At 44.6% G+C, this 16,610-nt stretch overlaps 1 protein-coding gene across 2 annotated transcripts; it reads right to left on the bottom strand.

Annotated features, from left to right (window-relative positions):
* Positions 1-2,292: 2,292 nt before the first annotated feature.
* On the bottom strand, positions 2,293-16,287 carry cog3 (component of oligomeric golgi complex 3). 2 transcript variants are annotated; one of them, XM_066686066.1, is made up of 23 exons: positions 16,081-16,287; positions 15,105-15,242; positions 14,844-14,905; positions 13,817-13,982; positions 13,005-13,079; positions 12,824-12,916; positions 12,555-12,680; positions 12,114-12,194; positions 11,963-12,006; positions 11,548-11,674; positions 11,376-11,467; positions 10,845-10,984; positions 9,889-10,049; positions 9,546-9,648; positions 9,305-9,417; positions 9,058-9,147; positions 7,969-8,089; positions 7,487-7,575; positions 6,737-6,871; positions 4,380-4,455; positions 4,034-4,161; positions 3,635-3,733; positions 2,293-3,482 (listed from the first exon to the last, which is right to left on the bottom strand). In XM_066686066.1, the coding sequence occupies exons 1-23, from the start codon at positions 16,285-16,287 to the stop codon at positions 3,453-3,455; spliced, it is 2,496 nt and encodes an 831-aa protein (XP_066542163.1). In that variant the 3' UTR covers positions 2,293-3,452. The 2 variants fall into 2 exon arrangements, 1 of the variants encoding a protein (XP_066542163.1); XR_010804638.1 differs by lacking the exons at positions 2,293-3,482; positions 3,635-3,733; positions 4,034-4,161 and having other exon boundaries at positions 7,961-8,089.
* Between the last annotated feature and the right edge of the window lie 323 nt (positions 16,288-16,610).

Here is a 16,610-nt window from a genome sequence, read left to right as displayed (position 1 = left end):
AGTGAGTGTTAATTTGATGTTATTGCACCACTAGAGGGAGACAGTGAGTGTTAATTTGATGTTATTGCACCACTAGTGGGAGACAGTGAGTGATAATTTTATGTTATTGCACCTCTAGAGGGAGACAGTGAGTGTTAATTTGATGTTATTGCACCTCTAGAGGGAGACAGTGAGTGTTAATTTGATGTTATTGCACCACTAGAGGGAGACAGTGAGTGTTAATTTGATGTTATTGCACCACTAGTGGGAGACAGTGAGTGTTAATTTGATGTTATTGCACCACTAGAGGGAGACAGTGAGTGTTAATTTGATGTTATTGCACCACTAGTGGGAGACAGTGAGTGTTAATTTGATGTTATTGCACCACTAGAGGGAGACAGTGAGTGTTAATTTGATGTTATTGCACCACTAGAGGGAGACAGTGAGTGTTAATTTGATGTTATTGCACCACTAGTGGGAGACAGTGAGTGTTAATTTGATGTTATTGCACCACTAGAGGGAGACAGTGAGTGTTAATTTGATGTTATTGCACCACTAGAGGGAGACAGTGAGTGTTAATTTGATGTTATTGCACCACTAGAGGGAGACAGTGAGTGTTAATTTGATGTTATTGCACCACTAGAGCGAGACAGTGAGTGTTAATTTGATGTTATTGCACCACTAGAGGGAGACAGTGAGTGTTAATTTGATGTTATTGCACATTTAGGAGGCGGCATTGAGCAGTGTTAACAGGTCACTCTTTTTGCTGAAACATGTGGGAAGCTCAGGTGTTTCCCGTCGTGTCAGAGAGGAGTAGATCACTCTGGGGGCCGGAAGTTTTCTCTGGAGGTGGAGGGTTCTTTGCCAGTTGCAGGCAATGGGAAGCATTTCTTCAGGAGAATCGGAAATCTGATGCTCAGCAGAGGCTTCAGGGAAAAAAGAACGACTGCAGAACGGCAGCTTTTCCTCTGGCAGTTAGAGATAAACCCGCCCTCTTAGAAAATGCAGAGGGGTTTTTAGGAGCTGTTTTCTGACAGGAGCGCAGCCCTCAGCTGTGACCTACATCTAACAATGTTCTGCAGATCAACACATCAGCGGCGTTCCCAGATCTGCTCCCATATCCTTCAGAACTGTACAGAGAACAAAAAACTATGTTTCAAGGAGAATTCTGATCATTTCTCAAACTCGTTGCATTTCTGAACCACCGCAATGTGAAGGAAGCAACAGCGAGAGGTTTGTTTACGTCTTAAAGTCTGAAATATCTCAGCATGGCGTTCGGTTCTGTCTGAAAGAGAGTGACCCTGAGTCCTCGGAGGGAGTGAAGGGTGTGTTCACACACCTGGTTAGAGGGTTTCACATTACATTTACATTTAAGGTCAACATTTCCTCAGTTGGGTCTTTAGTCTCGTTTGAAGTCAGAGAGCGACCCGTTTGGACCCCAGTGGAAGTTCCAGGACGGCGAGAAGTCCAGACGCTTGTCTTCATTTGCCTTGAAGGAAGATGGGTGGAGCCAAGCTGTATCTGAAAGACTCAGAAACACTGAAGAATAGGTCGAGCACTGGGTTCTGGATCAGCTGCGAGGTTCTGATGGTCCACAAAGTGTTGCCCTGATGAGCGTTTACCTTCCAGGATCTTTATTTTCAGCAGGAACCGGTGTGATTTGAAGTGTAAATCACAAGGGTTTGTGTGATCTGTGATCTGACGCTGTTAATGCTCTGGAGCAGCTGTATCCTGTAAAATTCAGCATGCCGTTTAATTAATGAGAATTTAATCATGGCAATAAACGTTCGCCTCAAGCGCAGATAGGTGACGGGAGGACAGTGATTTACGCTGCGTCTCAGGCCCCATCCAAACAGATCCCTTTATTTTTTACTCTCGTCCACACGGAAATGGCACTGTAGGTCACTGGGGCCTCAGATTGTGTTTTTTGCATCTTGACTTCATCTTCCACTGCCGAAGTTACATTTCAAAACTCAAAAACACAATTCCAAGAACGGTTAATGAACACAAATGTTGTTCTCACTTCGCCTCAAAATAGAATGCATCGGTTCCTCTCCAATGAGAACGACCTGAAAATCCTATCATTCCCTGCATCACAACTCTGCTCCTGCAAGGAGACTTCTCAAGGTCGTTCTTCTGGAGAACTCCAGTCTGTTCTCTGTGTTCTTTGGGCGACGAGGTGAAGAATCACTGCCGATGAGAATGTGAAGAAAGAAGCAGATCAGTGCTTCACACACACACACACACACACACACACACACACACACACACTTTTTAAAGAAAGACAAAGGAATCCTGCAGAGATTCAGTCTTTAATTCTGTTCTCTGACTTCTGAGTAGAAAGGATAAAAGTTTACATTTCTGTACATAGACTTACAGGAAATCACTAGAGCTCAGGCCCAGAGTCCTGACACAACAGCATTTGGGACAGAAACAAGATGACAACACAGGTTAATCAAGAGGAGAACTCTCTAACATCTCTGCGTTTGCGCTTCTTTTCTTCTTCTGCCTCAAAATGTGTGGTCATCCTCCATTTTAATTTTCTTAACCCTTACTTCAACCAGGAATGTCACTTAAAGGAACCCTATGTAATAATATTGTTCCTATGTAATTGTGATGCTCCACTGAGCTGTAACAGAGAGAACAGAACCTCTGTTGTTGCTACTCCAGCCTCAGCACTGTAGAAAGTGCACTATGTAACCTTTGCAGGAGTTTCCCTTCCCTCAGAAGAAAGAAAAATCAAAAAGTAGATCTCACTAATGCTTCAGTATTTTCTCCTGAACAACAGTGAGATCAGATGAAAAAACAAAGGAGATTTTAGCATTAGTCTCCTGCTGTTCATATGTGTCTCCTAAAAGAGTTCTGATCTCACTTCTCTCTGGAGTTTTAGCGGAGAGATCTCAATAGTTACAAACTGTTCTCGGATTTGTCAGATGAACCAAACTCTATTCTCTCATTTATCTCCTTTATATCTCTCGCTCTTGTTTCATGTCTCCTTTTTTGTCTCATTTATTGTTCGTAGGTAATTTTAGGAAAATCCCCATTATGTCTCACGAGCCATTACAGAGCAACCTATGAGCAATAAAGCATTGCGTTCCTATGAGAACATAATATTAAAATTTATAGCAACAGCCTGGAAATGTTCTCAGCTTTATTTGCTTCCCAAATGCTGTTGTTTTGACTCTCAGGGCCACCATATTAGTCCATTTGAAAATGTCGAATTCAGACAGAACCCAGACCATCCACCAAGAACCCAAACCTCAAACAGGAGCCGGTTTTCCCAGCAGAACACTCGCTCTCCACATTCCCAAATTTATCTGTACACATGGATTTCTTAGTACCAAAAGCACTCATTAAACCCTCCCCCAACTGAACCCTCAGTCTGCAGTGTTCTGTGAGGCATTCTCAGTGGAACCCTGCTGTTCTTCAGATAACCAGACACGCAGAGCCTGTGCAGCAGCGATAGTCCTCCACTACTTACTCACCGACAGCAACAGATTGATCTAAAATACAGAAAAAACAGCAGCTTTAAAAGATATTCATCTGAAAACCAGCTCCAGGACGGACTTGAGCAAAATCAGCCTGGACACCAGGGGGCAGTATTATCTCGTGCCTTAACCTCACAGCAACCCAGATATAACCTTGATTATTGTACCTGTTCCATAGAAGGGCAGGCGATGATCTGCAGATCCTCTCCACTGTACTCCTCCTGCAGAACGGCCTGCAGCTTCTGGAAAACCTGCTGGATGTTGTTCTGGGAAAAAAGGAAACAGGCACAAACTGATTTACAAAATGGCGTTTACAGCATGTTGTAAACACCCCCAGGTTTCAGACTGAAACCCCATCACTCAAACCACGCGAGCTGGGGCCAAGTGGTGGTGCTGCAGTTAGTGTCTCTGTCACACAGCTCCAGGTGACTTGACTGTAAGGAGTTTGTTGTGTTCTCACTGTGTCTGTGTTGGTTTCCTCCGACGGTCAGAAAAAAACCACACACAAGCCAGAGGACTAGACAGCGTTCTAGATAGTGGGACCCTGAGAAGCTCATGGTACTCACTCGGACAGGTTTGAAGAGGATAAACTCTGTGTCCTTATTTGCCAGATATAAGGACATGCTCTGCAGCGTAGGGGGGAGTTTGTTCTTCATCACACGATACGTGGACATCACCAGGTCGTTGATCTTTGCTGCAGAGAAACAGACACAGCTGTGAGTGTTTCAGCAGACTGGATGTGATCAGACACGTGCTGCAGTCCTGGGTTTATTCATCACTCAGGGCGGAGGCTCTACCCATTCCCCTCAGCCTACTCACACCTGCATCGTTAACACTAACCACCTACAAACCCCTCAGGAGTCTGAGCGCAGGGGAGTCTCAGTGTGGACAGTGGCTTAGGGAGGGACTCACCCGGCTGAGCCCAGGGCTGCTGAGAGAGGTTGTACGTTGGTCCTCCTTGGATGGCCATTGTCTTTAGCACTGATATCTGCAATAAAACACAAACAAGCAGTTTAATTTCCAGAACTTAAACCAAACTCAAAAAAAGTTTGTCACATACATAATCAGACCTGGGACCAACAGACAATGCTCACTCACATGAAAAAGAACTCAATATAAGACAGAATCCATAAAACCTAACATATATTTTCTCAAATATATAGAAAACAAGATAAATATATAGTAAGTGTTATTCATTAATTCATTGTGTGTAAGCTCTTATCCAGTTCAGGGTCGCGGTCAAGAGCCTACCTGGAATCATTGGGCGCAAGGTGGGAATACACCCTGGAGGGGGCGCTAGTCCTTCACAGGGCAACACACACACATTCACTCACACCTACGGACACTTTTGAGTCACCAATCCACCTACCAACGTGTTTTTGGACTGTGGGAGGAAACCGGAGCACCCGGAGGAAACCCACTAAGACACAGGTAGAACATACCACACTCTTCACAGACAGTCACCCAGAGCGGGAATCGAACCCACAACCTCCAGGTTCCTGGAACTGTGAGACTGCGACACTACCTGCTGCGCCCTAAAATCTGTCCATTTGTTGCAAATAGTTTTTATCAGTTGGAGCGTACTGTGTAGTTTCTGTGAGATGTGCTGCCTCTCTCAGCTCCTGTTTGGGAAGGTGTACACTGTCTGTAACAGTGTGATTCTGTGGGATCGGTTGAGTTCAAATACATTTTAAAGCATTTTTGCGTGACGTATAACTGTAATTTAAAGTTCAACCATTTTCCACACTTTTGTAGTTTTATGGTAACTGTGTGTCGTATTAAAAATCACAATTCTCATTTTATTCATCAAAAAATAACCTAAAAATTAAGTATTAATGTGCTACGTTCGCCCTGTGTCCATGTGGGTTTTCTCTGGGTGCTCCGGTCTCCTCCCACAGTCCAAAAACACACATTGGTAGGTAGACTGGACTCTAAAGTTTTCATGTGTGTGAGTGTGTGTCGTCCTATGAAGGACTGGCGCCCCCTCCAGGGTGTGTTCCCACCTTGCGCCCAGTGATTCTGGATGGGCACCTGACCCACCATGACCCTGAATTGGATAAGGGTTACAGATAATGAATGGACAGATTTCATTAAATTATTTTCTTTTCACCCATCACTGCTACTCTGGGCTCAGCACTGCAGAAACTGCACTATGGATCTTCTGGATGAGGGTAGGAAAATCACCCACCCTGAAAGTGAGGACAGCTGTGTTCTCCAGGACTGAGGTTCAAGGAAAAGAGGTCCTGACTTCAGGGTCAACAATCAGACCATGACACCACTCAGAGCCCCACAAACCGGAGCGAGAATTTCTGACTGACACTGTTTGAAGCAGGTCAGTTAACGAGCGAGGAATATTTTCGAGAACACTTCCTGAGCTCTTCAGGAGCGTGAGGTTCTGCCACAGAGTGCTTACATCTATAAAACTCAGGAGTAAAACTGGAGCGACGCCTGGGTTTTTGTTGTAAAGTGATTCAGAGACACGCTGTCGTTTTTCGGGTGGAGCTGGAAGTGAGGAGCGTTCTCCTCTTGTCTCCAATTTGATCCTGAACTCGCTCGTCTGCCACATCTCTGAGACGTCTCTCTTTTTTCTCCGCCAAGAGTCACACACTCCAAAGGTGCTAAGTCGACTCTTTAATTCTCCTTTGACTTCCCAAAAAAACCTCCCGAGCGCCACAGGCGGCGAATAAACAAGCGACGGGAACACGGAGAGAACACGGAGAACACACAGAACGCCCCTCTGTCTATGTTTAATTTAGGACTGACTTTAAAAATCTTTTAAAGCTTTAATTCTATCCGCAGTCTCCAGCCTCTCCCATATCCCAGCGTCTGGCTCGTATTATTCCTGACGTCTGCCGCAGACTGATCCGATATCCTGAGAGCCGAACCCGACCAGAAAAGAAAAAGAAAAAAGGGCTTTGTTTTTTTTATTCCTCTGAAATCAGGAGCCGCTTCCCGCTGATAATCCCCAGACGCCGTCTCCTCGCGGCTCATGACACACTTATTTTATTTAGAGCGTCTTCATGTTATTCTCCAGCCCCCCCCCTCTTCTATATTCCGAGGAGTTTTCCCAGTTCTTCTTGTTTAATCCATTCAGGCTCTCATTAAAGGACTTTATGGGATTTATCTCGGCTGCTTTAGAACATTTATCCGCATCTCATTGTCTCTGTTCAGCGACATGGGAACCACACACCTCTTGAAGAACTACAAAGCTCCTAATCAGAGAGCCGCACTTCTCAAAAGAGAGAATGACATGGTTCCTTTAGATTGACCTTGGTGAGGAACTCCTCCAAACTGCCCACAAACAAGTGGGTCTGCTGCTGGATGAACTGCTCACAGCTGGACTTCAGGTGTCGGTCCACGTCCTTCTTTGAGTCGATGTAGTGTTCCTTAATCTCCGGCGTTCCCTGAAACAGCAATCCATCATAACATTAATTCAGGATCAGTTCAAATTAATCAATCAATATCATACACAAACAACGTTCCCCCTCCCAAGATCCTATCTGGACTCTGTACTCTGGGCCATCGGGACATCGGATTAGACCAGCCCAGGTCTACACACGTCTAAACTGGTCTGAGATTACCTGTACTCATCAGAGCTGGCACCTTAACTGGTCTAAACTGGTCTGAGATCATCTAAACACTTCTGAGATGTCCTAAACTGGTCTAAGATGCTGTATACTGACCAGAGCTGGCCCTACAATCTAAATTAGCCTGAGATGAACTGGTTTAAACTGGTCTAAGATGCTCTATACTGGCCTGGACTGGTAGACAGCCACCTATTCTGACAAACAAAGCAGCAGAAAATGTCTAAATTATATTAGAATATCTTCCGATACGACCTGAGAGTGTGTGGTTTCTCCTTCACTGATAGCCACTCAAATGGAGAGAGGAGGTTTTGTTCTGGAAGCGATGGTGTTCGTTGTGATCTGACGTATTGCGCTCTGCTGCTTTTTTTTTTTTTTTTGCAGGTTTTATAGACAAAGGGAGAATAAATGTGATCAATAGTCAGAAATGAATACCTCCAGCAGAAACTCCAGGATGGCGTTGTGGCTGTTGAGGCGAAAGAAATTGGGCACGGCTTTGGGATGCAGGATCTTAAACGCAGCGTCTGAGGACAAAGACACATTAGCATCGATCAGTGTGTGTTGTTTTCAGTGCCGCAGCGCCATCTAGTGGCAGGTCAGGAGCACTATACATCTCTGCCATTGCTGGCTAGCTTTGTAGACCCCAGAGTGACAGGGGACACAATGTACAATTAAATAACAGAGCATCAATTATCAGCAAACAAACCAGGACAAGACGACTGAGCAGAACAGATCCCGTAATTCTATACATCCTAAAATCTCTCACACAGTGGACTTTAAATCTGGATTTTAAGGTGTTTGCTGCAGGAGATGAGGCTTTTCATTTTAGTTATTGCTTGGATAATTCTTTCCACTCTTTGACTGTTTGGGGAACAGGTGGGAGCCATTTATGTGTAATTGCCTTCTTACTGTCTGACCTCTGGTTTTCTTCAGGTCCAGGGAGATCTCCTTGATGGCAAAGTCGGCATGAAACGGAGCGATCTGTTCCCTCAGAATCAGGAGGTGTTTGATGAGGAACAGCTGTCCATCGATCTGACTCTAAAAGGACACAGGAGCATTCATTCATTGGTTCATTGGTTCATTCTCTCTAAGCACTTTGCTCTGATCAGTGTCAAGGTGAGTCTGGAGTCACACAGCATCACACATTCACTCAGTCACTCATTCATGTGGACAGTTTAACACATTCACTCACTCATGTGGACAGTTTAACACATTCACTCAGTCACTCACTCATGTGGACAGTTTAACACATTCACTCAGTCACTCACTCATGTGGACAGTTTAACACATTCACTCAGTCATGTGGACAGTTTAACACATTCACTCACTCATGTGGACAGTTTAACACATTCACTCAGTCACTCACTCATGTGGACAGTTTAACACATTCACTCAGTCACTCACTCATGTGGACAGTTTAACACATTCACTCAGTCACACCCTCATGTGCACAGTTTAACACATTCACCCAGTCATGTGGACAGTTTAACACATTCACTCAGTCACTCACTCGTGTGGACAGTTTAACACATTCACTCAGTCACTCACTCGTGTGGACAGTTTAACACATTCACCCAGTCACTCACTCATGTGGACAGTTTAACACATTCACCCAGTCACTCACTCATGTGGACAGTTTAACACATTCACTCAGTCATGTGGACAGTTTAACCCATTCACTCAGTCATGTGAACAGTTTAACACATTCACCCAGTCACTCACTCATGTGGACAGTTTAACACATTCACTCAGTCACTCACTCATGTGGACAGTTTAACACATTCACCCAGTCACTCGCTCATGTGGACAGTTTAACACATTCACCCAGTCACTCACTCATGTGGACAGTTTAACACATTCACCCAGTCACTCACTCATGTGGACAGTTTAACACATTCACTCAGTCACTCGCTCATGTGGACAGTTTAACACATTCACCCAGTCACTCGCTCATGTGGACAGTTTAACACATTCAGTCACTCACTCATTCACACAGCTGACCTCACCTTATTTTTGAGGATGATTTCCGAGGCTTTGAGCAAAGACTGAATGCAGGCTGACAGCACCTCTTGGGACAGTCCCTGGAACACTGCCCTCTGGGAAACACACACACGCACACAGATGCAGAACAGGTGTATGGGTGGTGGATCAGATACAGTATTGCTGTAAGTGTATGTGTGTGTTTCTGTCTCATTGCACAGATATATAACACTGTGTGTGTGTGTGTGCGTGTGTGTGTGTGTGTAAACTCACGTCTATGCAGCGATAGAGCTTGGACAGACAGACCAGGGCTCGACGGACGGTGGGGTACCACATCCCATGGAGATCAGCCGGAGAAACATATGTGGCCAATCGAGAGCCTTCACCTAGTGGAAACATCGCAGAATGACAATAAAAGGTAATGAGGAATTACCATATTAAAGGTTATATTAAGACATCAAAGGTAAGAGTATTATGATTGTTAACATTATTATTGATCGGGTTGGACACAGACTCTGAGCGGGGAGTTTCTTCACGGGATCCTCAAGCTGAACATCAGAAAATGAAACATCTGTCAACAACTTCATCTGCTCCTCCTTCAGCGACTGAGCGATTTGCTACAACACACACAAACACACACAGATTCAGAACCAGGAGCATTCCTAGGTCCATAACTATCTACAGCAGAAGGATAAAGGTTCTAACTAAACTGTATGCAGTTTGCAAAGGGTCTAACTGTGTTGTATATAGCTTATAAAGATCCCATCGTGATCTGCAGGTTATAAAAGTTCTAGCACGACCACAGGTAGTTTTAAAAGGTTCTAGCCCTACCACAGGCAGACTAGAAAGGTTCTGACCTCCATCATCTGCAGTTTCTCGGGATAGGCAAGGTCTCCGGGAGCGGGACTGTATCCGCTGATGTCTGTCTGGATGTAGATGTGAGTTCTGTAAACTAAACGCTCCTGAACATCCTCCAACATCTGCTTCACTACTGCCTCGAACGCCCCCAGTTGCAGTGCTGAGAGAGAGAGAGAGAGAGAGAGAGAGAGAGAGAGAGAGAGAGGGAAACAGATACAGAGAGAGAGAAAGACAGACAGAGAGCGGGAAACAGATACAGAGAGAGAGAGAAAGACAGACAGAGAGCGGGAAACAGATACAGAGAGAGAGAGAAAGACAGACAGAGAGCGGGAAACAGATACAGAGAGAGAGAGAAAGACAGACAGAGAGCGGGAAACAGATACAGAGAGAGAGAGAAAGACAGACAGAGAGCGGGAAACAGATACAGAGAGAGAGAGTGCGTGAGACAGATACAGAGAGAGAGACAGACAGACAGGGGGAAACAGATACAGAGAGAGAGAGAGACAGAGAGATTAAAACCTGATTAACTTTCCAGCCTCTCTCTCTGAACATAAACATCAGAACAGAGTGAAGCTGCTCTGAGAACAGTCTAAAGGTTACTGATTTATTTCTTATGAAATCTCAGAGAGCAGTAAGAGAAACAGCTGATCTGTACGATGTGAGACTTGTGTGAACCGGGCTGTTGATCTGAGCTCAGGTCTATTCACTGATTTCACACCCAGAACCTTCCAGAGGAAAGAGAGGAGAGAATAGAAGATAAAAGAAGAAAAGGAGAAGTGAACAGAAGAGAAAGAGATCACCGATTTCACTCCTGAACAAAGCCCTCTGTTCATTTACAGTGAACATGTTAAATGTCCTCCGAGCTCAGAGCCAGGTTTCACACCTGGACAGGAGATAAACCACCTCCTATAAACCAATAAAGATGTCTTGTTTAGGTTTATTGCCCGATGCTGACCATTGTTGTGGACGTGATCCTCCAGCATTTCGTTCTTCAGGATGCCGCAGAGCTCGGACAGCGTCTCCAGGTGTACAACGTGGATGATTAATGGCCGCAAAACGTCGTACAAAGACAAACACAGCTTCTCCAGCAGCTCACTGTGGGGACACAACACAGGTTTTTATCAGTATTACCATTCTGCACAGAGCATTGAGGCCATGTGGTCATCCTTTAGTGGGCATCATGCCCTTAAAAGGACTTCCAGGTGTGAGCTGGATTTCTCTTTGACAAAAATTAACAGGCTGTTTTCAGTCTTGTGATTTCAACATTGTGTGAAATCCAGATTTTTATGTGGAGAGTGATTTTAACCGAGATCAGCTGCTATCAGCAAGAAGAAACGTGACTCCAATAAGACGTTTCTGAACAGAACGCTGCCTCTGAAGCTGTGGTGTCAGAGTGCCCACCCAGCCTCAGTGTTGTGTCTCATGTGTAAGGGTTCCAGCAGGAGGCGTCGTGAGCACTGTGTGTAAGGGAGCGGGTAGGACTCACTCCAGTTTGGCGGTGGGTTTGGAGAAGAACTCGCCGAAGAGCTGGTGTTCGTCCTGACACACGTGAGCCATGAACGCACTGCCACTGCGGACCTGAGACACGGAGCACACGCATCAGCAAGAGGACAACACTGTGGGTCTGAAAGGACGTGGAGGTGTTATAAAGTGCTCACCAGAGCGCAGTGGTCTTTATTGCTCTGGCTGGTGAGGTCAGTGATGGTGGAGTTGATGCTGGGGCTCAACAGCACCTCCCTCTGGTCCAAATAGCTCCGGTGTATATCATCCAATAACTGCTGATACCTGAGAGAGAGAGAAAGAGAGTATGATGGATATTAAAGGAGAATTCTCTGGGTGTGCAGACAGTGATGGAGCAGGTTCTGAGAACCTTCTGGACCCAGAACAAGGGACAGTGGGGGTGAGTGGAACCAGATGATGTTAAAGAAAAGGAGAGGAGAGAGGAGAAAGAGAATAGAAAAAAGAAAAGAGGAGAGGAAGAGCAGAGGACATAAGAGAAAGAGAAAGACAGGAGAGTAGAGGGAGAGAAGAGTGGAGAGGAAGAGAAGAGAAAGTGAAGAGCGATGCACTCACTCTGGGATTTTTTCGGCACGCTGCTCCACCTGCTCGATCAGCGCCTGGAAGCAAGTCAGATTTACATTAACCACATCAGCACTGGAGGATTAAACTGAGGATTATTTCTGACAGTGAGAGAGTGAGAGAGTGAAGTGAATGTGTTGTTTACTCTGAGTTTTGGCGCCGCGGCTCTGAACTTGACGTAATACAGCGTGAAGGCGTTATCTGCGTTGGCCGCGCCCAACGGGTCCTGCAGACAGAGACACACACACACACACACAGAACCATATATTACATACACACACATACATATATTCAGGACCACAGATTACACACACACATGCAGAACCCACTGATTACACACACACACATTCAGAACCACAGATCTCTCTCTCTCTCACACACACACACACACACACACATACACACACAAACACTTAGAACCACAGAATACACACTTAGAACCACAGAATACACACACAGAACCACAGATTACACACACAAATACATACATAAACACATAGACATTCAGAACCACATATTACACACACACACAGGACCCAGGTTATAGATGAGACGTTGAGGGCTGGGTCAGTGTTCTGGTACTGACCCGTTTGGTGAGCTGACCCGTCAGGTTCTGTAAAGTGTTGACTGTGTGAGTCCTGATCAGCTGCATCGCTTTAGATAAACACTGACGGAACTTTACCAGATACACTGGGTAATCCTTAAAACTCGGCTAGAGAGAGAGAGAGAGAGAGACTTAATTAAGAACTGATAAGAACTGTTAATTAAGAACAGTACTAAGTTAAATGGGGAGAGTACAGATTTAAGACCCCCGCTCCCCGAGTTAAACGGCAGGGTGACGGTGTCCAGACTCACGTGCGCCGAGACGTACTCTATGCAGCCGTCTAGTTTGGAAAGCATGGGGATGAAGCTCTCGCTGCTGACGGAGAGCGTGGGCGAGTTCAGTTTCTGAAAATAAAACACAGGACATTCACAGAGTCACTCCCACAGTCTCGGTCCGCACTGAACACCCTGGGGCCCGCAGCCTAGAGCCTACCGTGCTCATTGTCTCCAGCTCGTTAAAATAGGACAGTTTCTGCTGGATGCTCTCGGCCAGGTCCACCAGCTCTGCCTGCAGAGGACATGCAAATAAACAGATATACAAACAATAAACAACCTGTTAAAGTTCAGTCACAACACAGAAATACGACACTCCACACGACTGATACAACACTGACACGAGAACAGGGGGAAGACCATTAAATATTTAACAAAGTGAAAACAACAACCATCAACAATGATTAAAAATAACCACAATAAACATCACTGTAAAATCTAACTGCCCGAAAGATAGCTTTATTTAAATGCTTTACTCTAAATAATAAACTACATCAGCCCTGCTCCAAAATTAAACACATTTTTACAAATGGTGAAAAGAACATTTGTATTGTGGTCAGTTCTGCCTCTGCAGCACCCCCTCGTGTTCAACTGATGACGTACAGCCGTGCTGCGCTCATAAATATTATTAAAGGGTACGATCAGAGGGAGAGGGAGCACTTCAAGCTCCATTTTGGACTATTTTATCTGTGTATAGAGAGAGAGATAATGAGAGACAGGAGAATGGAGAATGGGAAAAGAGTGAAGAATAGGGAGAGAGAGGGAGAGGGAGAGAGAGAGAGAGAGAGATTGATGGCAACAGGGGGGCACCTCTAAACCCACAGGTCACTCCAGCACCATCCCCTAAGTGGCCCTCCCATTTCAGAGCATTTTCACCACTGACCTGGGACTGGAGTTACCAACACCATAGGGCACTGATTTCCTTTAATAACATTAATAACAGTGGAGTGTCTCAGGCGCACGGTTCTCCACCTGTTCCTTCAGCAGCTGCTCGCAGGCGTCATGCAGGGAGCCAGTCCTGGTGGAGACAAACAGGTACTGCTCCTGGAGAGAGTTCAGGTGATCCAGTGCCACCGACACATCCGACAGAATGGAGTCACACTGGTCCTGATAACCAAGCAGACATTCGCGGGTTCTCCTGGAACACACAGAATCTCAGAGAGAGGAACGGAACCAACACCTTCCACTTCAGAACTAAAGATACATACGATTACGTCACTATTCACTACGTTACTCAGTATATAATGCACTATGAAGGAGGTAGTGAACGATTCTGGACATGAACCTAATTGTGGTTTATCAACCAAGTGCAGTGCATTATGGGTATCCACTCTTCACAAAGGTACACAGTCGCTGTTCCCAAAACCCTATTCACTATACAGTTCACTATTTTGGGATTCCGCCATTTTGCAGTAGTGATACAGACCAGATATGAGATAACCCATAATCCACTGCGTTGACTGGTAAAAACCCACATGAGGTAGTGTCCGAAATCATTCAGTACCCTCCTGAATTCAGTTCCCTATAATAGTGCAATATATAGTAAATAATAAAGGGAGTAGTGAATAGGGAGCCATTTCAGACATGGTGCAGCTGTGACCAAAATGGCTGATCCTTCATTAGTAGTGTTCTATATAGTGAACACTATTTCTTTCCCTAAACAGCGCTCATAAGCGCTCAACAGAGTCATAAGTGTATTTGGGCACTCCATTGTCCATTGTTTAGGAACAAAGAAACTTGCAATGCATCCTGGTCCACATTCAACTTCTGCAGTTATTGCCAACTAAAAATTACTAATGCATTGTGAGACATTGTAGTACCCTCAAAATCATGCTCAAATTACACTTTAGGATTTGATACCGACAATATTGCCCTACAATGTAAATAAGGAGCAATTTCATACACAGCAATGTGCACCTACACTGAAGGGTAAAAATACACAGGGCTATTATTTTGACAACGTTAATGTGAGTGATTGCTTTCACACTCTGCCACTGACCTGAACTTCTCTCCTTCGTCCTGGTCCATCTGGTTCTGCAGTCTGGAGAACCAGGAGAAGAACTGCAGCACAGAGACAACAACACTCATTGGAAAAACAGAGAACACAACAGAACCAAAACAAACAAGAAGAACAGAATCAGGAGAAAACAACCCAAACAACAGAACAAGGGGAACACAACACAGAGAACAGAACAAAACTTGGAGAAATAAAGAGAACCAGGTGAAAAGGAACATGGAACATACAGAGAACCGCGGGTACCTGCTGAGCTGTCTCTATTCTCTGGTTCTCCATCCCCAGCATGTGGAACCCTTTCAACAGAACGTCCTCTGTGGAGGCAGGAATTGCCGCGGGGAACAGGGAACGGGTCGACAAGGAACACAGATCCTCTATCGGCAACTGGAGGCGAACACAACAAATAACACATATCAGAACTGCTGCTGAACATTTAGCACGGTTAGAACAGGCGGAACCGTTAGAACTCTTAGAACTAATTGATGGATGGTAAGGAAGTTATCTTGGATCCTGAGCGACTCCAGACTTCTGAAGTATTCCTGTTGGTTACTACGGAGCTAATATGAGGCCACTATATCTCCAGTGGTTGCTAATGTATCCTTGGTGGTTGTTAAGGTATATCTAGTTGTTGCTGTGGTAACCTCTGTGGTTGCTACGATAACTTCAGTGGGAGCTAAGGTATCTCTAGTGGTTTTTATAATGTGTGTACAACTTTTAAGGTGGAACCATCTTTTTTATTACAAGCACACCCTCTCCGTAGAGTTACACCTGCAGCATTTAAGGTGGAATGGGAAATTTTAAATAAAAATCCGACTTCAGTTTCTCAGAAGGACCTTCACTCAACCTGGTTACTGTTAAAGTTGGAGCCATTTAAGATGGAACAAGAAACCAACCATCTACCCGTAACCGCTCTACAATTTAAGGTAGAATGAAGAATTCAAATAAGACAAATTTAGCATTCTTTTAATTCTTTTAAACGTCATTACATGGACAACATTTAAGGTGGAACATTGTAAGGAAGAATGAGAAGCTCTATTACAGCTGCACCATTTAAGGTGGAACGGGAAACTTGCTCTCCACCTGTCATTGCTACGTCAAACATATTAAGGTGGAACGGGAGAGAAGTGCCGTAACTTCAGGCGTTTCCAGATTCAGAGTGAATATATGTGAGTAAATAAGTGTAGTTAATAATGGGACAGTTGTGTGTGTGTGTATTTCTCGCCTCGGCGGGCAGCTCCAGGATTTCTGCGGCGGCGCGGATCTCCTCCACCGAATCGATCTGTTTCTCCGTCAGCGAACTCCATCCCCCCCGCTCCTGTTTCTCCTCCGCTCTGTCTTCCCTCTCTCTTTCCTCTCCTCTTTCCCTTCTATCCATCCTTCCCCTCTCCACCTCCCTCTCCTCTCTTTCTCTCTCCGTCCTCGTCTTCATCTCCTCCGTGGCCGAGCGCCGACGTCATCACAACACACACGTCACCAGACCAACACAATTACAAAATAAAAGCGGACAAAAATGATTAATAATAATAATAATAATAATAATAATAATAAATATTACTATATTGTATATGTAAAACATTAATGAAGGTGGTTATGGTGTTATAATACTACTATTATTAAACTATTTTATAATACTTATTTTTATTATTATTATACAAACAACAAATCTAATAATAATAATAATATTAATAATAATGTAAAGTTTTTGAATGGTGAGAAATTATAACCACAAAGCTTGAAACAGTTTTTATTGAA

This window comes from Hoplias malabaricus, chromosome 12 (assembly GCF_029633855.1).
Source record: "Hoplias malabaricus isolate fHopMal1 chromosome 12, fHopMal1.hap1, whole genome shotgun sequence".
Classification (NCBI taxonomy): domain Eukaryota; kingdom Metazoa; phylum Chordata; class Actinopteri; order Characiformes; family Erythrinidae; genus Hoplias; species Hoplias malabaricus.
Note: the sequence above shows the minus strand (reverse complement) of the source record. Positions and strands in the feature narration are given on the sequence as shown.

Excerpts from the sequence above, each read along its gene's own strand:
- cog3 (XM_066686066.1), bottom strand. The coding sequence starts at position 16,287 with ATGAAGACGAGGACGGAGAGAGAAAGAGAGGAGAGGGAGGTGGAGAGG. Across the intron at positions 11,675-11,962 it reads CGTGCCGAAAAAATCCCAGA|GTATCAGCAGTTATTGGATG; the intron begins GTGAGTGCATCG and ends TCTCTCTCTCAG. Across the intron at positions 3,734-4,033 it reads TCCTCTTCAAACCTGTCCGA|AACAACATCCAGCAGGTTTT; the intron begins GTGAGTACCATG and ends CTTTTTTCCCAG.